Source organism: Nyctereutes procyonoides, unplaced genomic scaffold, assembly GCF_905146905.1.
Source record: "Nyctereutes procyonoides isolate TBG_1078 unplaced genomic scaffold, NYPRO_anot_genome, whole genome shotgun sequence".
Taxonomy (NCBI): Eukaryota; Metazoa; Chordata; class Mammalia; order Carnivora; family Canidae; genus Nyctereutes; species Nyctereutes procyonoides.
In genome coordinates, this window is record NW_026575037.1 from 10,499,155 (window position 1) to 10,523,488 (window position 24,334).

Consider the following 24,334-nt stretch of genomic DNA (forward strand, 5'->3'; position numbering starts at 1 on the left):
ACCTCTGTGCACATATGCAGGGGTTTTTTTTCTGTAGTAAAGATTTCTGGAAGTGAAATTGCCAGGTCAAAGGCTATGCCCATTTGTCATTTTGATAGATGCTAACTGCCGTATTGCTTTCCTAAAAGGCAATCAATTTATACTCCCACCGTCGGTTATGTTAGAGTGCACACTTCCCCTTATTCTCACTGACACTAATTAGTATCATTTTAAAAAAATATGTTGCCTTTAGGGATGTACAACAAAGGTATTTGATTTCACATCAGGATCCTGAAGGCCGTTTCAGGATCATTTCCTGCTGGGGTCTTCTTGGACTCATGCCTCCAGGTCAGCTTGGGGAGAAGCAGCAAAACCCTGTGTGAGCTCTGAGAGCTCCCGGAGACAAATGAAACCTTTGAAAGCAGCCTCATCCATCGCAGCAGAAAGCCCCTCTGTCCAGCCGCCAGCGGAGCGCGATCAATAACCTGGAGAGCAGTGCAGTGCGCCAGCCTGACATTTCCTGCATGCAGCACTCTCCCCATCCATCATCCAAACACATCCCGGCCACTCGCTAGGATTGTGGAGAGTCCCCATCTGCCCAAGTGCAGTGTGCCCCCACCCCCAGTCTTGGCTTCTCCGGCATCACTCAGACCGCTTTGTTTGGTTGCACTTAAGGACAAAAGGAGCTCAGGGTCTGGGAATAGTCAGACCTCGGTCTCCAGAAGTGGCTTCGCAAGCCCAGAGGGCCACCTCTACTCTCTCAGTGGGAGGCACCCAGCACCCAGAAAGACATGCCACTGGGAGCACCAATAGCGTCAGGACCCAATTTATACTTAATACCCCCACAGTGGCAAGCTGCATATTTTTTTTTAATAAAAGAGTTTTTCAATTTTTCTTGTCCCACCTGCACTTTTGTAATAAAAAAAAAATCCTTGGTTTTCCACCTTCATAGGTAGGGGGAAACTCCCTTTTTCCCTACTAGGAGTCTCTTCCCCAGGTGTCTCCTTTACCCTTCATACAAAATGCTCACACTTGTGACATTTCTGGTCACCAGTTGTGCAGAGGTTTTTTTCCCCAAGACAATCAATTCTGTGTTGCACCAGTCGGGTGTCCTACATTATCACTCAGTTCTGGCACTATCTACCTGGAGATAGCACCAGACCCCACAGGTAAGGGCTCGCCCCCCGCCCCCCACCCCCCAGTGTGGCTCCCGTCCCCCTGCTCATGCACACCTCAGGAGCCAGGAGTAAACCCAGGTTTGTCACCTGCAGTTTTGACCAAATGGCTATAGATCGGAGATTCTAAAGGCCCCTTCTTGGATTTGTTGAATTTGCTAGAGTGGCTCACAGAACTCAGGGAAACACGTCCCTCTGTTTACCAGCTTATTAGAGGATATGGTAAAGGATACAGAAGAACAGCCAGATGAAGAGATACACAGGGTGAGGTCTGGGAGGGTCCCAAGCTCCGGAGCTTCTGTCCTCATGGAGCCCAGATGTGTCATCCTCTGCAGGTGGTGTTGGCCAACCTGGAAGCTCTCTGAAGCCCCTACTGTTGGGATTTTATGGAGGCTTTTTCTTTCTTTCTTTCTTTCTTTCTTTCTTTCTTTCTTTCTTTCTTTCTTTCTTTATAAATTAATTTTTATTGGTGTTCAATTTACCAACATACAGAATAACACCCAGTGCTCATCCCGTCAAGTGTCCCCCTCAGTGCCCGTCACCCATTCACCCCCACCCCCCGCCCTCCTCCCCCTCCACCACCCCTGGTTCATTTCCCAGAGTTAGGAGTCTTCATGTTCTGTCTCCCTTTCTGATATTTCCCACACATTTCTTCTCCCTTCCCTTATATTCCCTTTCACTATCATTCATATTCCCCAAATGAATGAGAACATACACTGTTTGTCCTTCTCCGATTGACTTACTTCACTCAGCATAATACCTGGAGGCTTTTTCACATAGGCATTAGCTCCATTTCCAGCCCCTTCTTCTCTCTGAGGATCGATAGGTGGGAATAGGGGGGAAAAAGACTTCTAATCATGGTTCAGTCTTTCTGAGGACCAGCTCCCATCCAGGAGCACCAAGAGGCATCTAATTTAGAACTAAAGACCCTGCTATCACCTGGGAAATTCCAAAGGATGTAGGAGCTGTGTGTCAGGAATGGGGGTCAAAAACCAAACATTAGGGCAGCCCCGGTGGCGCAGCGGTTTAGCACCGCCTGAAGCCCAGGGTGTGATCCTGGACACCCCGGATCGAGTCCCACATCGGGCTCCCTGCATGGAGCCTGCGTCTCCCTCTGCCTGTGTCTCTGCCTCTCTTTCTCTGTCTCTATGAGTAAATAAATAAAATCTTTAAAAAATAAAATAAAATAACCAAATATTAGAACAGTAGATGCACCTGGTACTCTTAACACTTAGGAATCTTTTTTTTTAATAATAAATTTATTTTTTATTGGTGTTCAATTTGCCAACATACAGAATAACACACAGTGCTCATCCCGTCAAGTGCTTCCCTCAGTGCCCGCCACCCAGTCACCCCCACCCAACACTTAGGAATCTACAAGGGTTTTAGGAGCTCTGTGCCAAGAACCAGGGGCAGAAACCAATATGCATATATTTTCTATTATCTCATAAAACTTTCCTTCCCAAAGGAATTGTTGGACTTTGCCGAACAAGACAAGTACAGCCAATGTTTCCTGGGTGCTGGCGTTATGCCGCTCTTCACACCTGTTACTTCACCACCCTGTGAACTGGATCATATTGTCTCTAAAGATGTGTTGGCAGCCAGCGCAGTGAGGTAACCAACCCAAGGTCACCCAGCTAGTCATGCCTGGAGCAGGATTTGACCTAGAGTCTCTAAACATATGCTCTGTTACCCACTAGGTGGGCTCTGTGTCTTAATTTAAGGAATTTCAAAGGCTTAATTTTGGTTGTAGGCTATTGTACATTTCTTTACTTATAGGTTTCTTCAAAGAGAAAATTGTAAAATACCAATGAAATTACTTTAAAATCGTGTCCTTTCTGTGACCCTGAAAGAGTCCAATGCATGGTACATTTTCTGTGAGCCAATTTCCTCTCCCCACTTCTGCAGGAGTTGATACTTGTTCTTTGGTTCAGATCATGCAGAATGAGACAGAGTGGTCATGGGTTTTCTGGGCACACTGATTCAAGTGATGGGTATGGTGACCACCGTCTTCGCTTCCTATGGTTGCTACAGTCAATTACCACAAGCCGGTTGGTTCAGAGCATGCACATTTATTATCTTATCCTTCTGAAAGCCCTAAAACTCTTATCTTATACTTCTTCCTGGAAGCTCTAGGGGAGGGGCTTCCTTTCCTCCCCCGGCTTCCAGAGGACAGGTACCTTCCTTGTCTTGCAGTCCCTTCCTCCAATCTTCAAACCTCTTACTGCTGCTTCCATTGTCACATCTTTTCTGAGTCTGACCCTCCTGCATTCTCTCTGATTACGTTGGACCCACCTGGAGAATCTAAGACCATCTCCTCTTCTTGAGATGAGATCTTTAATTTAAGTCCCACCTGCAAAATCCCTCTTGCCACGTTCAGGTGTCCCATTTAGGACATGGACTTCTTTAGAAGGCTGTCATTGAGCACCCCACACCCATCATCTCAGTTTGCTGGGGACAAAACCCCTGCCAGGTCATGGAAGCTTCTGTGTTGAAAGTAGGAACGTTCCAGGCAAGCCTGGAGAGTTAGTTGCCTGTAACCAGGGTTTATGTGTATGTAAGGGGGCTTGATCCAGGAAGCTATTTCTATCAATTCTTGGGAAAGTAGAGAAAGATGAGCACAAGTAAGAAAGCTGTAAGGGAAACAGTGTTTTCCCAATAGTGTTCTTAGGGGGAAAGCAACCTTTAATATTTCAGCAGCCCCGTTTAGTGGTCCCTTCACTAGACCCTTGACAGGACCACATCCTTACAAAAGGGAGCCTTCTCTGCCTCATTGTTCTCCACTTGTTTTACTAGATAAAAGCAAAGCTATTTTCTGGGTAAATTCTACTTCAGAGCCTGAATTATCCCCAAATAAGAAGCCTGTATGATGAACCAATATTCAAAAAGGTTAATGGTTCATAAAGTGTGAAATAGCAGACGTGTAGTTAAAAATAGAGCCTGAATCCATGCAAATGGCAGAGACTTGTCGCTAATGTGAAGCCACGGTGGGTTGGTTTTTTTTTTTTCATCATGTGTGCTCTTCTGTCTTTATACTTTTCCCCACACTTTCCCCTCTCTCCCCCATCCCCACCTACCTACCCACCCACCCAGTTATATTTAGTATCACAGACTGTGGGGTTTTTAAATAATTCTCCCATGTGTTTATGAGTCTCACTGAAGGAGAAACCAGTTCATGCCATATTTTTACATATATATTTAGCTTTCTATTTCTGGAGAAATAAATAGAAAAAAAATCGTTTTCAATAATGAGTGAACTCCAAGAAGCGTGGTTTGGAAAGAGTGAGGGATGGGGATCTGGGGAGCTTTTCCAGTGGAAAGGATTCAAATGGAGTGGCCAGACTTCTGAGGTGGCAAGTAGCAGCTGGGACACATGAGAGGTTCATCCCAGTACAGTCTGTCAGAAGTGACAGCTGTGGAACGGAGGGTCATAAATCATCCCCTAGCTGGGAAGACAAAGGGACACACATTGTCCCAAGCTAGAGGTAGTGGAGCAAATAGGATGAGCAGTAATGAGGGAGGAATTTTGCCACTCTGTTACCCCCTCCCAGCCAGGTCAGGGTTGCAAGTGGAGGTGGCTGCAAAAGCCAGACAAATGGATGAAAATCCAGGAACTAGAGGAAATCCAGGCATGAAAGGCATTCTGGGAAGCATTTGCAACCTTCTCTGGTGAATTAAGAGAGCCTGAGGTGTGTGCACTGGGGATGGGGACAGATGGTACAAGTGGACAGATGGGCAAGAGAACTGGACGCTCTGTGTCCAGGGAGGCTTCTTGGCATTTGCAGGGCTGCTCTGCACATGAGTCTGTTCAGGGGCCTCAGTCTGAATCCCACATGCATCCACACCCAGCCCGCATCTTCTCCTGGTCAGCCACTGGCCACAGAGCCTGGGTGGAAGGACACACCAGATCTGGGCACCCTATCATCACCTTGGGAAATGTAGCCTTCCTGAGTCAGAGAGACAGGAGTAAGCAGGTGAAGAAAAGAGCTGTGCTCTCATAATCCCAAGAAGCTTCATATTTCACTGCTTCTCTTATAGTTAAGAGTACTGGGTGTGAAGGAGAGGAGAGGCTCTTGCATTGGCGAATGTACATCCTGTCCACCACTGATGGTGAGCATTTGTAGGTGGTGGGCTGGGGCCAGGGTTGGCTAGCTCCAGGAAGAGTTAAGCCAGTTGCTCCTCCTGGAGACTAAGTCCATAACCAGTCTGCCCTTATAATGGGGGACCCACAGCCCACTCGGCTGGTGGTGATCCAGGGATGGCCCGGCACTCCCATGGTCTCACTCATGGATCAATGTCAGGGACCATACTCCTATTCATACTTACTTGAGATTCAAGTAGGAAGCTCACTTGAGCACCGTCTTCTGGCTTAGGCTGGACATCTCAGAGAGGACCTGGTAGGACTGTCTGTTTCACCCACCCAGGGGAACATGATCACCCAGCTCCCTGCTTCCCAAACACATTGGGACTGGAGGGTCTGGGAGTAGGAGGAGATCCAGGAAGGTGCTCTAGGTCATGTGGGGTGGGGGAGACACCCTTAGTGACAAGGCATGGAAGTGGTATCATTGCTTTTCAAGCAGAGAAAGCCAAGCCTTAGAGCCTTCAGTGGAACCCGGTGGCTCTATTCCTTGCTCAGTCCATCTGCTCACATCCCCTGGAATGAGTTTCTTCCTTCTGTTTTTTTGTTTTGTTTGTTTTTGTTGTTGTTGTTGTTTGAGATTTTATTTATTTATTTGAGAGAGAGAGAAAGCTAGTGAGAGAGCATGAGCAGGGAGGAGAGGAAAAAGCAGACTCCCTGCTGAGCCAGAGCCCTACATGTGAGGCTCCATCCCAGGACTCTGGAATCATGACCTGAACTGAAGGTAGACGTTTAACTGACTCAGCCAACCAGGTGCCACATCTTCCTTCTGTTTTAAAATGTGGGGTTTACTGTTATTTGGTTGCGGCAAAGCCAAAAGATCGGGAGACGATCATCATTGTAAAGATAGTGATATTCATAGATCCCAAGAGGAGAGGACGTGTCATGCTGCAGAGGGACCACATGGGGAAGCACCAGTCAGGAGGGACGGAGTCCTGGAAACAGGGGCCAGGGTCTTTATTGTGGTTGCTGCAGGGAGGAAGCAGAGGAAGCAGGGAGGAAGGGTAACCCTCCAGCTGATTGATTAATATCGGTGGTTCTGTGACATAGAAGCTGTCCTTAGTTGTCTGGTACCTGGCCCTGGGGTGATGAGGGCAGGTGGCTAGTGGCCCTGAGCTTGAGAGCCCTGCAGAAGGGATAGTTGGGCAGCTAGGCTCTGGATTGGTTTAGTTTGCATTTGAAAAGAGTGCTCTAGGGTGAGTTGTTTACTATCTCTAGGAACTGGCCAATCCTGGGAAGGATGGCCCCTCCAGGACCAGCAAGGCCCCAGATGTCAAAGCCTCAGAAAACAGAAAAATAGAGAGACATAGTTAATACACCTTCCTCTTCTCACCTATCAGGACCCAGCTCAAGTCTCATCTGTTCTGGGAAAGTTTCCCAGGCCACCCTATCCTCCCGGGATCATTCCCTTCCCTGAAGTCCTATAGTACTTCATGTTGCTGCTGTTTAGCTTTGCATCCATTATCCAACCAGCATGTGCCATGTCCCTGTATCAAAAACCCAGGATCCTTGGAAGTGGGGACTGTGTCTTTGACTTCTCTATGTTCCCCCAACAGCACCTGGCGCAGAGCCTTGGACGTAATAAATGCTCACTAAATTTTTGTTACGGAATGCCCAAGGTTCAGTGTGGTAGGCCCCAGAGATGGTTCCTTTAAAAGAAAATCATTGATTCAACCCCTGGGCAGAAATAACCCTGTCTTGGTTTCTTCCTTCATTATCCAAGAAACATTCTAAAACGTAAATGTATAAACATTCTACAATTCAAAATGTTTACAAATCCAGATCACCTTTGTGATTCACAAACAAGGAAAAGTCCGGCAGCTCCAGCTGTGAATACAACTCAAAATTTCTAATTGCAGCTGAAAAGGAAAAATTGAGTTAGTATCGATGCCCTGACCACAGTGTTTCCTCCATTAACTCTCTGGAAGAGGAGAGTAGATTACACACATCAGTTGGTTTCACTGAGTAGCCAGGAGGCAGACGAGACATGTCTGTCTCATGAATCATTATTAATGGACAAATCATCTGTGTTGTGTCCATCCTGGGCTGGTGGGTCTAGTACAAGCTGTCAGGAGGGGAGATGTGCCTGGTTCAAGGGGGACCTAAAATGAGTTGTGAGACACAGTGGATTCTCAGGGTGCTGAGGGCAGGACACAGTGATGCCTCTGGTGACCTTGGGCTCGTCCTCTGTGGGTATAGGAGCAAGGAAGGTAGAACAAATGGAGGATAGTTCGGACCTGAGTGTAAAATGTTAGAGGGATTTGGCTGTGTTCCTGGGGCAGAGCTGAGTCACAAAAATAGACCACATCTTGGGAAGCCTGGCATGAAATTAAATTCCAGGGCCCTAGCTATCGCTTTGCCAGTGGACTACCTGACAATGTCCAGAAATGCCCTTATCATGCAAAGTGGGGGTGGTGGTGCAGTTGTAGAGGGAAGAAAGCTGGTTTTGTGGGTACTCTAATGTTGCAGGGGCTGCCCAACCTGTCCTTAGCCCCTTGCTATTCAAAATATAGTCTATAGATCAGTAGCATTGGTGTCATTGAGGAGTTTGTTAGAAATGGTGACTCTCAGGCAGGGCTGGGAGGAGTGTGAGGTCAAAGGGCTAGCTTCCCGCCGGTGCAAAATGTAAGGGAGCACCCAAAAACCCAGTAATGGAGACAAATAACATTTTTAGAAAGGCAAAATTAATGCAAAAAAATTATGATGAATAAAATAAAATAATTTTAAATGAAGACAGGATCTGACCCTCGCACTTGAACGAATGATCCCGCCCTTCTCACTTCACCCTAATTCTGGTCCTGATCTCAGGCCCCACCCAGACCATTGGAATCAGAACCTGCATTCTAACAAGATCCCCAGAGGACTCCCATGCACATCAAAGTTTGAGAAACACTGCTTTGGATAGTACCTCCCAAGCCATAACAACCCCAAAGCTTGGAATCCAGACAGCAACAAAAATGGAAAAGGATGAGTTGAGATTCCAGAAGTTCCAGAAGCATCCAGCCCCACGAGTTTGCTGGTCATTTGCCTGGATTTGCACCCTGCCACCTTACAACTGTACAGTGTTCTGTAGTTGACTGTAAACTTAAAAAAAATTGTTTTGAAATAATCGTAGATTCATAGGAAGTTGCCAAGATAGTACAGAGAATTCCCATGTGCCCTTGACCCAGTTTCCCCTACTGATTACATTTCATGTATCTATAGCACAATATGGAAGTGAGGAGACTGACATTGGTATGAAGTGTGTGTATAGTTATATGTCATTTTTTTTAGTTATATGTCATTTTATCACATGTGTAGATTCATGTAACCAACTCAATTAAGATACAGAACTAACCTATCACCACAAGGATCTCCCTTCTGTGCCCTGCCCCAATCCCTAATACTTGGCCATCACTAATCCGGATGATTGCTGCGAAGGTTCTGTGAATGGAATCACACAATAGTCAACCTTTTGTGACTGGTTATCACATAGCAGGATGATCTGGAGACCCATCCTAACTGCTACATGACTTGTTAGCTCGTTCCTTTTTGTTGCTAAGTAGTATTCCATGGTATGGATGTACCACTGTCTAACAATTTACCTATTGGAAGACATCTTATTTATTTATTTATTTATTTATTTATTTATTTATTTATTTATTTAAAGGTTTTTATTTATTTATGAGAGAGAGCAGAGTGAGGGGGAGGGGCAGAGGGAGAGGGAAAGGCAGGCTCCCCTGCCATGCAGAGAGCCAGATGTGGGGCTGGATCCCAGGACCCTGAGAGCATGACCTGAGCCAAAAGCATATGTTTAACCAACTGACCCGCCCAGGCGCCCCAGGATGTTTTATGTATTTACTGTATTTGGTTATTACAAATAAAGATGATATGAATAATCATGTACAGGTTTTTACATAGACATGGTTTTATTTCTCTTGGAAATACACCCGGAGGTACCATTGAAGGGTTATATGATAAACGTATGTTTAGTTTTTAAAGAAACTGACAAACTATTTTTTCCGAGTAGCTTGCCATTTTACATTTCCACCAGCAGTGTGGGACAAATCCAGTTTCTCCATACCCTTGTCAGCATTTGGAATTGCCATTATTTCTTCTTTTAGCCATTCTGATTGGTAAATTTTTTTTTTTAGATTTTTTAAAAAATTCATTCATGAGAGACACACACACACAGAGAGAGAGAGAGAGAGAGAGAGAGAGAGGCAGAGACATAGGCAGAGAGAGCAGCAGACTCCATTCAGGGAGCCTGATGCAGGACTCAATTCTGGGACTGTAGGCTCATACCCTGGGTGGAAGGCAGGCGCTAAACTGCAGAGCCACCTAGGAGTCCCCTGGTTGGTAAATTAGTGATATTTTCTCATGGTCTTAATTTATATTACTGTGATGCTTAGTGCTATTGAACATCATTTCATAAGCTTATTTGCCATCTGTGTGTCCTCTTTGGAGACATGTCCCTTCCTGTCTTTTGCCCATTTTCTAATTGGATGGTTAGGGTGTTTTGTGCAGCTTTTTTTTTACACTATTGAGCTTTGAGGGTCCTTTTTATATTCTAGATACAAGGCCTCAGATATGTGGATTGTAGGTATTTTTGCCCCATCTATAGCTTGTTTTTTCATCCTCCTAACAGGGTCTTTCACAGAGAAAAAGTTTTAAATTTTGTGAAAGTCCAGTTTATTGGGTTCTTTTGTGTATTGTGTTTTTAGTGTCCCGTCTGAGTCTTCGCCACGCCCCGTGCCCAAAGATTTTCTGCCATGTTTTCATCCAAAAGTTCATATTTTCATAATTTAAATCAATGATCCATTTTGAATTAACCTTTCTATAGGGTAAGAGATTTAGGTTGACCTAGGCTTTATTTATTGTTGTTTATTTTTGTCTATGGCTGTCTAGTTGCTCCAGCACCATTTGCTGAAAAGATTATCCTTCTTTTACTGAATTTTTGTGCCTTTGTCAAAATGCAATTGGCCATAAGTATGTAGGGCTATTTCTAGACTCTATTCTGTTTCATTGATTTATATGTCTGCCTCTCTGCCAATACCTCACAGTCTTGATTACTGCAAATATATAAAAAGGCTTGAAATTTGGACAGATTGATTTCCCCACTTTGTTTTTTTTTCCACTTCCTTATTTAAAAAAAAAAAAACTTTAACTATTCTTTTTTCCTCTATGATTCCATATAAATTTTAGAATTATTTTATCTGTATTTACACGCAAAAATCTTGCTGGAATTTTGATAGAAAGTGCATTAAATTTGCACATTGGTTTGGAGATCATTGATATCTTACTATATTATGTCTTCTAATTCATACACATGATGTGTCCCTAAATTTAGTTACATCTTCTTTGATTTCTTTTTATCAACATGTTGTAGTTTTTAGCATACAAATTCTGTATATGTTTTATTATATCTATACCTAAGTATTTCATTTTTTTGAGTGGTTTTAAGCATCTTGTATTTTTCATTTCAGTTGCCATATGTTTGTTACTAGCACATAAAAATACAATTAATTTCTTATGTTGATCTTGTATCTTTTGATCTTACTGAACTCACTTTAAAAAAAGGTTTATTTCTTTATTTGAGAGAGAGAGTGTGAGGGGATGAGTAGAGGGGAGAATCTTTTTTTTTTTATAAATTAATTTTTATTGGTGTTCAATTTACCAACATACAGAATAACACCCAGTGCTCATCCCGTCAAGTGTCCCCCTCCGTGCCCGTCACCCATTCACCCCCACCCCCCGCCCTCCTCCCCTTCCACCACCCCTAGTTCATTTCCCAGAGTTAGAAGTCTTTATGTTCTGTGTCCCTTTCTGATATCTCCCACACATTTCTTCTCCCTTCCCTTATATTCCCCTTCACTATTATTCATATTCCCCAAATGAATGAGAACATACACTGTTTGTCCTTCTCCGATTGACTTACTTCACTCAGCATAATACCTAGAGGGGAGAATCTTCAAGCAGACTCCCCACTGAGCTCAGGGCCCCACATGGGACTTGATCTCACCATTCATGAGATCATGACCTGAGTTGAAACCAAGACTGAGCCATTCATGTGCTCCCTGAACTCACTTATGAATTCTAGGGGTTCCCTTAGAGATTTCTTAGGATTTCTAAGTAGACTTTATGCCTTACGCAAACAGAGATAGTTTATTTTTTTATTTTTTCTTGTTTCTGTGCTTTTTCTTTTTCTTGCCTTATGAGCTAGCTAAAACTTCAAGTACTATGTTGAATAGAAGTGGTTCCTGATCTTAGAGAGAAAGCAATCTGTCTTTTGCCAATTAAGTATGATATTTGCTATAGGTTTTTAAAAATGTTCTTTATGTTGAGGAAGTTCCTGTCTATTCTTAGTTTTTGGAGTTTTTATCATGAATCAATGTTGAATTTTGTCAAGTGGTTTCTCTGATCAGTTGATATATCATGTGAATTTTCTTCTTTAGATTGTTAATACAGGGGATCACAATAAATGATTTTTCAGATATCGAAACAATCTTCGATCCTTGGAATTCATGCCAATTGGCCATGGTGTATTACTCTTTCTATGTATAGCTGGATTCTATTTGCTAATGGTTTCTGCATGTTTTGTATTCTCTTTGCCTGGTTTTGGTATCAGGGTAATACTGGCTTCATGAAATAAATTGGAAAATGTTCCCTTTTTTTCTATTTTCTGCAAGAAACCCTAGAATTGTTTCATTTTTAAGATTTCAGCTTTATTGAGGTATTTAAAGTGTACATCACGGTGATTTGATAGACATATACATAGTGAAAGGACTCTATCCATCTAGTTCATTAACACATCTGTCACTTCACATATTTACTTTGTGTGTGTGAGAGAGAGAACATTTTAGTTCTACGCTTTTAGCAGATTTCAATTATACAATACAATGTTATTGCAATATTATGATTTTTTAATAAATCATGTTTTTTTATAAAACATGTATCTGGTCTTAATCCACAGTTCCTGGCCCACAGCTCCTAAAACCTTTGAAACTCTCTGAGCAGGAAGAGCAAGAATAGCATCTTTTGTTATACTATTTTGTCTCTTTTTCTCAGTTCCTGATAGTGTTTCAGAGCCATAAACGTGAAATGGGTGTCTTGTTATTCATAACAAACCCCTCTCTACCACAATGAGGTTTATGTTAATGAGTGATTTTTGGAAACCACCTAAGGATGGAAGCTGGTGACCAGGGGAACCGACTATAAATAGAGGGTTGGAATTTTTGGTCTCACCCCCTGATTTCTGGGGAGGTGAGAGGGCTGGAGGTTGAATCAATCACTAATGGCCAGTGAGTTAATCAATTATGTCCATATAGAAACCTCCATAAAAACCCCAAAAGGAGGGCATTTGGAGAGCTTCTGGTTTGGGGAAACAGAATGCTTCCACATACCTTCATGCTAGATCCCATATTCCATGAGGCCCCAAACTCCACAAAGGCAGAGGCTCCTTTGTTGGGGACCCTGCCCTATGTATCTCTTCATTTGGCTGTTGGTTTATGTTTTTTAATATCCTCTGAAATAAATTGGTAATCTAGTGAGTAAATGAGCTTCCTGAGATCTGTGAACTACTGTAGCAAATTAATCAAACCCCAGGAGGTGGCCATGGGAACTCCTGACTTACAGCCAGTTGATCAGAAGTATAGGTGACAACTTGGCCTTGCAATTTGACATCTGAAGGGGAGGAGACTGTCTTGAAGGACTAAACCCTTAACCTGTGGGAACTGATACTATCTCTAGGCAGATAGGGTCAGAATTCAGTTGATTGTATGTTCCCTGCTAGTGTCTGAGAATTACTTCGTGGTGTGGGTAATATACAGACACAGACACACACACATTGGAATTGGGGGTTAGAATCATTTTAGTTATCAACTACAATAACCATGTTTTACATTAGCTCCATCTGTACCTTTGGTTTTAATTCTTCTCTATTTTTTTTAAGATTTTATTTATTTATTTGACAGAGAGAGAGCACAAGAAATGGGGAGCAGCAGAGGGAAAGGGAGAACAGACTCCCCATTGAGCAGGGAGCCTGATACAGGGTTTGATCCCAGGACCCTGGGATCATAACCTAAGCTGAAGGTAGATGATTAACTGACTAAGCCACCCAGGAGCCCCTTAATTCTTCTTTAAACGTTTAGTGGAATTCCCCAGTGTAACCATGTGGGTGTTATGCACTTTTTCACTCAATTCTCAGAGCAAACTTACAAAGAAAGCATTTTACAGATATGGAAAGTTAAAGCTCAGAGACATGAAGTGACTCACCCAAGATCTAGATGTCTTCAGTGTTGCTTCCACAAAACCACACTTTCTGCATTAGACGTCTTAGGCAGACTTCTTTTCCCAAAGAGATTTGGGAAACAAGGAAGAGAATAATCATACCTGTTCCTGGCCACTTTTCTTTAGCTGGATGACAGTTCTCTCTTGCTTGACATTATATTCAAGTTAGAAGATAATCAGGCAACTAGTGGATCGCTGGGTATAAAACCTAGTACTATTAGTATAATCACAAAGGTGCAGTCTAAAAAGATTAATGACACACGCATTGACACATTCAACTGCAAAACCCCAGAAGCAAAGCAAAGCAAAATGTCTGAAGAGAGAAGGAAACTCTACTTTTTGGGAACCCTGGACATTCTCTGGGAAGTTTTGATGGGTCATCTCTCTCCTCCATCCCTTATTACCTGACCCCAAATTTCCTACCAGACATGATTACCTTATTTAAGATAGGACTTTGACTATCCCTTCTATGATTTTTTTTTTCCAACTCGGAGCATGCCACTTCCCTGTTTAACAGCCTTTAATGATTCTCTATTGTCTATACTTTTTAACTTTATCATTGTTGTCTATGTATGTCTAGGGTTCTCAAACTTCAGAGAAGAGAGGAATCACTGGGGGCCACTAATTGAAAATGTAGACTTGTAAATCTCAACCCCAGAGATTTTGATTCAGTCACTCTGGACTGAGACCTAGGAGTCTGCATTGTGATAACCTTCTGGTGATTTCAGTGCAAGTGGCCCATGGAATACATGTTGACCAAACAACAGTCTCTGGCATAAAGCTCATAGTCCTTGGCCTGGCTTTCAGGCCCTCTGAAGTTTGACTCCAACTTGCTTAGTCAATAGTGCTAAGTAGCCTTTCCTCACCCTCACCCCCACCGGGTCTGCAGACCTCCAGACCAACCTAGTGGGTAAGACTGGCAAACACATTTTGGCAAGGCAAAGTTAATCTCTCCTGTCCCTTTTCTCCCTGCCTTTAGCATCTCAGTGTTAGCACAGAGTTGTTCGAACTATAGGCTGCCACACAATAATAGGTTCTGACCAGCTTTTTATTTAAATTTATGATTCCTATAATAGAATACATGGAAAATATCAGTGTGCATTTCCATAGTTAAGGGTATTGCAACATATTTGTTTCAGTTAATTATACATATACAGAGGTATGTATTATGTCAGGGTATAAAATATATTTCTTACTGTGGGTTGTACTACAACACTGAAAGCCACAGCTATAGGAACTCACCCAATTTGCCTCTCATTAGATCTGTCAGTATAGCCTTCTGTTTCTCCATTATTGTGAACCTTTGGTGAATAATAAATAAAGCTATCTTTACCCTCTTATTCCTCTGGCATCCATCATGGTGTTTTGTGCTCAACAACTGAAGTGATTTGTTTGTATCATCACAATCATGACTCTTCTGGGTTTAACTACTTCAGATCAAGTATCCTCTTTTAGGGTACAGAGTTGGGGCTGTTCCTTTCAGAAATTGCCTCTTTGTGGGGCACGTGGGTGGCTTGGTTAAGCATCTGCCTTTGACTCGGGTCACAATCTTAGGGTCCTGGGATCAAGCCCTGTGTTGGCTCCCTACTCAGTGGGGAGTCTGCTGTCTCTCTCCCTCTGCCCCGTACCCCACTCATGCTCCCTCTCTCTCTCAAATAAATAAATAAAACCTTAAAAAAAAAAAAGAAATAGCCTCTGTGAGACAGAGAACCTTAGAGTATTGCCAGGAGAAGTGGCCCCTCACCTTGGCCAGAAGCAAAGGGTAACATTTTCTAAGGCGATGAGGTTCTTTGGGGCAATATATTTCCGCTGGAAATTCTGGAGTGTCATCTAAGGAATGGAGTGGGTGGCTAACTGGCCCGAGGTGGCTCAGTGAAAGGACACTCTAGAAGAACAAGGGTGGGGAAAGTAGCCACGTGAGCCTTCTAGGTGAGCATTTGTTAAGCACCCATTGCTCAATAAATGAGTTACTATGCAGGTGCTTAAGAACCCAGAAGTGAGGGATGCCTGGGTGGCTCAGTGGCTGAGCATCTGACTTTGGCTCAGGTTGTGATCCTGGGGTCGTGGGATCCAGCCCTACATCGGGCTCCCCACAGGGAGGCTGCTTCTTCCTCTGCCTATGTCTCTGCCTCTCTCTGTGTGTCTCTCATGAATAAATAAATAAAATCTTAAACACAAAAAAAGAACACAGAAGTGTTCAGCATGGGTGACAGACTGAACCACATTGGGATCACAGGTCCATTTTCTTGAGGACAACAGTGTTTCAGATGGCAATGTGTCTGGTCAAGGTTGCTTGAATGCAAGTCTTTTTATACCGAGCTTGCTTCTCAGTATGTTAAGTGCACATCTCCTTTAGCTGTGAGTTGGGGACCTCCTGCCTGCAGCAAAGTCTCTGGCTTTGAAGGATTCAGTGCAGGAGTGAAGGCATAAACTTTCAGAAACGATTTCCCGGCCAAGTCCCTTGAACTGGATGCACAGGGAGCTAGCAGAGCAGTCCAGCAGGGCGATGCCGGGCAGAAGTAGAGGTGAGGTAGAGCTTTTCTGATGAAAAGCTTGGGTGAGTGGAGAGTAAGGAGGGGCCACTTTTTAGAGGACGAGGGAGGAAGGGAGCTCTGACTTATTGCAGCTGAGACTCGGTGACAGCTAAGGGCCAGATGTAAATGATCTCAGTGAAGACTGCAGTATGAAGGCCAAGAGAAGAGAGGAGAGGCATGGAATTTACCCAAATATCCAAAGGGTTTTGTTGTAAGGTCTTCAATCTGTCCATGGCCTCAAAATGAGACTTCTTGAGAACGAGCAAAGTAATATCACTCTTTTAAAAAGCAGAGGTCACATACCTTATCGGAACGGCTAAAATCCAAAAAAACCTGACAGTTCCCCATGCTAGCGAGGATGTGAAGCAACAGGAACACTCATTCATTGCTTGTGGGGATGCAAAATGGAATGATCACGTTGGAAGCCAATTTGGCAGTTTCCTACAAAATCAAACGTACTCTCACCATACGATCCAAGCCACTACACTCCTAGATGTTTACACAGTCGAGTTGAAAGCTGTGTCCACGCAAAAACCTGCACGTGAATGCTATATCAGTTTTATTCAAAACCAGTGCAAACTGGAAGTGACCAAGATATCCTTCAATGGGTGAATGGATAAACAAATGGTACAGGGGATCCCTGGGTGGCTCAGTGGTTTAGTACCTGCCTTCAGCCCAGGGCCTAATCCTACAGTCCCGGGTTCGAGTCCCACATCGGGCTCCCTGCATGGAGCCTGCTTCTCCCTCTGCCTGTGTCTCTGCCTCTGTGTGTGTGTGTGTGTGTGTCTCATGAATAAACAAATAAAACCTTTTAAAAAATGGTACAGATGGATAAAGAAATGGTGATCCATCCAGACAATGGAATATTATTCAGCAATTTAAAAAATGAGTTATCAAGCCACAAAAGTACATGGAGGAACCCTAAGTGCATACTGTTAAATGAAAGAAGCCAGTCTGAAGAGGCTACGTAGTGTACAATCCCGACTTACTTGGTGTTTTGGAAAAGACAAAACTAGAGAAATCATAAAAAGATCTGTGGTTACCAGGGGCTGTGTCAGGGGGAGGGAGAGGGATGTGTAGGTGGAGCGTAGTGGGTTTTGAGTATAGGGAAACTATTCTCAATGCAACTGCAGCAGTGAATACATGTTATTAATGCAATTGCCAAAACCCATAGATGGAGGGCACCTGGGTGACTCAGTGGTTGAGCAACTATCTGCTTTTGGCTCAAGTCATGATCCCGGGATCCTGGGATCGAGTCCCACATTAGGCTCCCTGCTTGGACCCTGCTTCTCCCTCTTCCTATGTCTCTTCCTCTCTATGTGTCTCATGAATAAATAAATAAAATCTTGAAAAACAACAACAAACCCATAGATGGTACAACATGGTGTCTCTTCAAGGGAACTATGGCCTATAGGTAATTAATTATAATGTGTCAGTATGGACTCATCAAGTGTAACAAATGAACCACACTAATGCAAGATATTAATAATAATAGGGAGAACGGTGTGGGGGTGGAGATAGGAAGGTGGGGGCTGAGTATTTAGAACTCTGTATACTATCTGCTCAATTGTTCTTTACCTCCAAAACGGCGCTAAAAAATAAAGTGTGTTAATTATTGTTTAAAAGAAATTAAGAGATTTCACATTAACAGCAAAAAAAAAAAAAAAAAAAGAGGCAAATGGGATGAGACTTATTTTTAAATTTTAAGAGAGGCAGCAAGGAGATCCTGGAAACTTGCCTGTAAATGGCACAACCAGCCTTGCTACCCAAGGGCCGCCTTCATGTACAGGATCCTTCACTTATAAAATAAGTCCACACCACATTTCCTCAGCGGTACAGGTTCAGGTCCTGTTGGGTTTGCATATGGAACCCCATTGGAAGTGAGGACCAAAATTTTCATTCCCTTCCTAATTTTCTGAATTTTCTCATGGAAGTGAAATCGAGCTTGTCTCTGGTAAATTTTTAAAAGCAGCATCAGAAATTCCTTCCAAAGGAAAAAAGGCTTTTCTGTGACTGAACTTTTCTCAATCAGCTATAATGATGGCTTTCCTGTTAATTCTCCCTAATTATGTAGAAGGCCTTTTAAATTTGTTTCGGTGGTTTTTCTCTTCTGACATGAAGCAATCAGCCCACCTTTCATATTATAAGAAGGTGGCAGCTGCTTTTTCTCCTTTTCCTCTTGTTCTTCTTCCTTTTAAGTCTTTTCTCCATTTTGGAATTTCTGCAAGTGATCCAAGGTGTAAATCCCAATCTGTCCCGCAAATGGTCTTTAGTGAGGTGCTTGCTCTAAATCCCCCTGAGCCACCGATTTAATCCCCTTGAGTTCTAAATCCTTTTGCTTTGGGGCCCAGGATCTCATCCCATAACCTTTTGAATCACCAACATAACTGAGAAAGTTGGCCCTTTCCATGTAAATGGCAAGAAAGCCTAAAGGCAATAAACCCTGCAGAGTGGAACGTATTGATTTCAAAGATCACCTTTGATCCACACTTTTCCTCTTTATAATGTGTGGTTTTCTTCTCTTAATTAGAAAGAGCCAGGGATTATCTGCACAAAACCGGAAGGTTTATCGTGATTGGTGGGATTGTCTCTCCTGTCCACGACTCCTATGGAAAACAGGTGGGTTCCTCCTTCGCTTCTCTGCTCCTTCTGCACCCCCCGCCCCCACGTCGTGGCTCTCCCAGCCCACAGCTGCCCCCTGCCATCTCGGCTACACCTCCTGGGAACACGCAATGCCCGACAGCAGGCGTCGTGCTCCGGCACACCTGAGCCGGTGGCGCTGGGCAGCAGCTGGGAGGGACAGTGCCCAGGTCCGTGCCCAGGCCTGTGCCCACGCCCGGGACCGCTGGAGCGCCGGCCGGGTCAGCGCTCAGTAGAAGCGGGGTGGCCGCACCCGCTGAGGGCCACTGGCGGCCGGTTGCGGCCTGGCCAAGTCTTTTCTGGAGTTTAGGAGGAAAAGACCTTTGCCTTTTCTGATCTGATTTAAAAGTCCCTTCCTTGCCGCTCGGTCCCTGCCACATGTCCGGGAAGGTCTAGGAGCCCTCCAGCGTGTCCATCCCCCCTTCCACCCCCATACCTGTCGGTGGGCACCGGGGAGGTCACGGCCAGCCGGAGCCTCGGGGCAAGGCACCGTTGCGGGGTTAGGTGTCTCCCTGTCCCCGTGCTGGGCACGCGTTGGCGGCTTCATCCAGAGGCTCGCCTCCTGACCCTGTCGGGCGTGGCCCATCCCGTGGCCTGCGTTCCTTCCTGCTCGCCACTCGGCATGTCACCGTGTCTGCGTGGCAGATGGACAGGTGGGAGGCCACACCCTCGGTCCCTGCCACCACTGACAAATGGCCACCCCTGAATAACGGGCCGGCTTGGGATGGGGTCTCGGGAGGCCGTGGAGAGCCGAGGGAGCCCCCCAGTGACTGCTCTGTTGTCCCCCAGGGCCTTGTGTCCAGCCGGCACCGCCTCATCATGTGTCAGCTGGCCGTCCAGAATTCCGATTGGATCAGGTAGGGCTGGCCTGGCGACTGCCAGAGTGGGTGGCCTGGGACTCACTGGGGGTGAGTGGAGAAAGAGGAGTGGGGCACCTGGGTGGCTCAGCGGTTGAGCATCTGCCTTTGGCCCAGGATGTAATCCTGGGGTCCCAGGATCGAGTCCTGCATTGGGCTCCCTGCATGGAGCCTGTTTCTCCCTCTGCCTGTGTCTCTGCCTCTGGGTTTCTCAAGAGTAAATAAATGAAATCCAAGGAAAGAGAAAGAAGGAAGGAAGGAAGGAAGGAAGGAAGGAAGGAAGGAAGGAAGGAAGGAAGGAAGGAAGGAAGGAAAGAGAGGGAAAGAGAGGGAAGGGAGGGAAGGGAAGGAAAGGAAAGGAAAGGAAAGGAAAGGAAAGGAAAGGAAAGGAAAGGAAAGGAAAGGAAAGGAAAGGAAAGGAAAGGAAAGGAAAGGAAAGGAAAGGAAAGGAAAGGAAAGGAAAGGAGAGTCCCCTTATCCATCTGGATCCCACAGGGGTGGGGAGGCCAGAAGAGGTATTCGTCCCCCGTGCCCCCCCTGCCGGCAAAAATTATGCAGCCTTCCAGGTGGCCCAGCCTATCCGCAGCTTTGTTTCATAACAAGCCATAGGGCCCCGCAGACTTAAGAGGGAAGCTTCAGGGTTCCTTCTGCTCTGGGACTTTGGGATCCAGGAGTATTCCTGAAGCATCACTGGATTAGGGGAGAGGCCTGGCCAGGAAATCGGAAATGCCTCTCCACTTTCCTCCTCAGTTACTTCCCGTGGACTCTCACTATCTTTTCGAGAATGTTCCCTGGCCTTCCTCATTTCCCGGTCCTGAACTCGGGCTCCCTGGGGCCCCACGCTGACCGGGGGAGCGAGGGGCTGCCAGCCACGGCTCCGGCCTTTCCCTCAGACCCGGGGCACAGTCCTCACCAAGATGCAGAGGCCCGTGATGCGCAGCGCTTGCAGTGTAATTAAAGCAAGCTTCCACTAATTACGCTAATTGTGCTCCCCAAAGTTCCTACAGTTATAATTTGCATGAGAAAATGGAGCTTTAAAAAAATAATGGCACACCATTTGTACTGTAATTTCCCCCCACGGAAGAATAAGCAGCACCTAGAGGTTTCCCTGAAAGGAGGGAAGTGAAGAGAAGCTGACCTCCCAATGAGGGAGAAGAGATGGGGTGGGAGGGAGGGAGAGCAGGGAAGGGAAGCGACCATAATAATTAAATAGCGATCCTTGCCTGTGGTGAGCACTGATTTGTGTGAGAAACACTTGCCCTTGAGAGGCTGGGGGTGACAGCTGCCTTTTCTCTGGTGAGAAACAGACCCAGAGAGCTCAAGGGCTTTGAGGGAGCACAGCACCTCTGTGGTGGCTGCAGGGAGAGAAACCAGGCCTTGTAACATCGTGGCTCAGGATCTCCTGGGGAAAACAGGGTCCCGTGGGGAAAAATACCGGCAGGAGGTTGTTCCTGCTTGGATGTGACTAGAGAATTCTGGAAGAATTGCTTCATTCATTCAACCAATATTTACCCAGCTCTCCCCCCCCCACCCCCCTGCACTGCTCCAGGCACTTGGGGAGAGTCAGAGTTCCAAGAACTGAGATCTCTGGGGAGGCCCAGGTAGCTCCAGAGGCAGGGGCTGGGGCCCTGGGGCTGGGGGAGCCTGTCTAGCCTCATCTGCTGGTTTCAGGGGGGCGGGTGGTGGGCAGGGATACGGGGAGCCTGACGCACAAGCTGCCTCTCCAGGGTTTCCAGTGAGCTCTCGCCACTGGGAAGCTTAGGTGTGTGTGCCCGGTGGGAGGTGGGCAGGGAATGCTCAACTGCTGAGAAAATGTTGGAGAAATATCCCAATTTAGCAGCTCATTAAGTTGGCAATTAAGCTCAAGCTCTGCATCAGCCTGGGCTAGGTCCCTGCTCATTTCACATCCTGGTGATGAAGTTTGGGAATATAGGTGAGGTTTGGTGGGGTGAGGTCCCGAGTCCGTGACCAAGAAAAATTCTTGAGATGTCTTTGGTGCAAAATGGTGGTTTTATTGAAGCCCAGGGACAGGACCCGTGGGCAGGAAGAGCTGCTGCCCCGGGCCTGTGAGGGGCTGATTATATACCTGGGAGTTGGGAGGGGTTGAAGGAGTTTTGGAAGCAAGGTTTCCAGGACCTGGCGGGGGCTAGCTGTTGTTGGGAGAAGGTCATTTATTACCGTCTAATAAAACCTGAGTCATGAGATCCTTCAGGTGTATATTGGTGGGCCATGTGCTTGGAGGATGATTGCCAACTCGTACCTTGAGGGTTTAGAGATTAAAGTAGACTTACAGGCCCCTGGGGGTCGGGCTAAGATTGCCTTCTGCCCTTAGCAAGGTATTAACATCAAGGCAGTTGAGTCCCTAGAGGAGAGTCCCTCTGCCTGTTTCAAGGACTTGTCAGTGTGCTGCCCCGGGCTTGTGCTTTGTCCTCAGCTAGTCCTCTGTTCCCTCATCACTGGTGGACAGGAGGGGTCGACCAGTGTGTGTGGCTCTGCCTTTCAGTCTGGGGGGGCACACCTCCCCTATGTGCCCACAAGCCCCCCCACCGCCCCCCAGTGTACAGGGATACACACAGGGGCAGATCCCCTAATTCAAATATCCGTAGCCACCACTTGAGGAAGGCCTGGCTTTTCATCCTTATCACAATCCCACAGGGCCCAGAGCAGAACTTTCATCTTGTGGGGAAGCACAAGAGCCAGACTCTGTACTAAGCACTTTATAAACCTCATGGAGCCCTTCTCATAACCCCACAAAAGAGTTATATAGTCTGTAAAATAACAGGTGGGGAAGGTGAGCACCAAAAGACCATATAACTTTCCCAAAGCTCCATACCGTCCTCGTTTTACAGACGGGGAAACTGAGGTGTAGGGAGGTGTTTCAGGCCCACGTTTGATCTGATTTGGGATCTCGGTGTGAGCAGCTTGGCTAAGTTCCCTGAGCTATGTTCTCTGGAATTACTAAAGAAAGAGTGTGAGAACAGAATCCAAGGGAAACCTCTTTCTGGTTACGTTAGGGTGGACCCCTGGGAGTGCTATCAGGACACCTGGCAAACCACCTGCAGTGTGTTGGAACACCATCGGGACCTCATGAAGGTGAGCTGGGCCACGGCGGGGAAGGGCGGGTGGCCCCCAGCAGCCGGGCAGGCCGGGGAAGGGTGCTGCTGGCCTACTGACCTGGTTCAGTTTCCTGCTTCTCAGCCAGCTGTGTGGGAGAACGGGCCTCGAGCAGCAGGAAGGAGGGCAGTCAGTGAGGAACCCAAATAGTTCCAGGGGTTGCTCCCCATCTCTCTCCCCCTGCTTCGTATGACTTGGGGTGGTTTTCATCTTCTGACAGCAAATCCAGGGTGGGATTAAGGAGAGACTTCAAAAAGTGAGTAGGGAAGGAGACCTGGCCAAGAAAGGCAGAATAGAGGAGCTGTGGGACAAGGTACAAGCCACCAAGATGCTCCTGCCCCATCTGCTTAGCACCTGCCAGTCCCCTTACTCCAGCCCCGGGGGCTGTGGCCGAGGCACCTCACCCCTGCCAGTCATCGTACCTTTGTTCATGCTCTTTCCTCCTCACATGAGTTCTAAGGCAGACAGTGTTCTGGTCCTCGTTCTATTAGTGGATGAAAGGAAGCCCAAAGAGGTGAGCCAACCTATCTGAGGACACAGCCATTTGTAGCGTGTTTGGTGAACACAGATGGGAGCCAGTGGCTTGCGCCCAGTTGTAGCGACTGAAGAGCTGGTTGCCAGATTATAACAAGTGATCAGAGTGTGCAGAAAGCACCCTTCCCAGATCAACACCAGCCCATCGATTTCCACGGTGATAGGATGAAGAGCGGTGCCTTCCCTAGCAAGAAGCCTGACGGACCAAGACAAGGTGCAATGGATTCCGCTCACCTCCGCTCACCCTGTCACGGTGCCCTCTTCAGCCCCAAACAGCAGACCAGATGGCATTGTTCTAACACGGGGAGCATCTCTACCCATCTGTGTTTTCTGTCAGTGGGTGTCTGAATCCTCCCCAGGGGGAGCGGTCAGCAACCCCGGTCACCTCACGCTCCACCAGCTGGGCAGCTGTGCTTTATTTTAATAGAGTTGGAGCTTAGGGTTTCTGACCAGCCAGGGAGTCAAGAGGAAGAGGAAGAAGAAGAGGAAGAGGAAGAGGAAGAGGAAGAGGAAGAGGAAGAGGGAGAGCTCTACCTGGGTGCCGCTTGATCGACTGGGTTGGTCCCCCTTGGAATCAGAGAAAACGCATCTCCCTTCCTTCCGTTTTCAGAATCTCTCACGCACATCCTGAGCCTTCTCTGGTCCCCTTGGAAGGACTCCAACATAGGGTGGCCCTGACTTGCTCCCCGGGCTGGTCTCAACAACAGCAGTGACAAAAGACCTCCCATCTTACTGTCTTAGGATAGGCTAAGATACGCCGTGGTAACAAACAGCCTTCAAATCTTAGTAACTTCCCCTAAGTTTATTTCTCACACTACATGTCAGCTGGGGCTCAGTCGGGACCTCTGCACCTTCTTATCACTCAGGAGCCTCAGACTCCATGGTGGAAAGGAGGAATCAGGGACCTCACAGGCATGCCCGAGTCCTGGCTGTACCAGCCATGAGGCCTGACTGCTGCTTGACCGTTTGCACGCCTGGCCTTCCCGAACCCTCCCTCCGTTACTCCTGCCCAGAGGTAGAGTCTGGGCCAAGCAGCTCAGCTGTCACATGATGGGCAGAGGCCAGTAAAGAATGTGAGTGGGTCCCAAGGGCCCC

General features: G+C 46.2%; 1 protein-coding gene across 4 annotated transcripts in view; it reads left to right on the forward strand.

Annotated features, from left to right (window-relative positions):
* NMNAT2 (nicotinamide nucleotide adenylyltransferase 2) overlaps window positions 1–24,334 on the forward strand; it is a 188,085-nt gene that overhangs the window by 138,472 nt on the left and 25,279 nt on the right. For all 4 annotated transcript variants that reach the window (XM_055319127.1, XM_055319126.1, XM_055319129.1 and 1 more), the window contains exons 4-6: window positions 18,625–18,713; window positions 19,524–19,591; window positions 22,606–22,684. In XM_055319127.1, coding sequence (XP_055175102.1) covers window positions 18,625–18,713; window positions 19,524–19,591; window positions 22,606–22,684 — 236 coding nt within the window. The remainder of the gene's footprint in view (window positions 1–18,624; window positions 18,714–19,523; window positions 19,592–22,605; window positions 22,685–24,334) is intronic.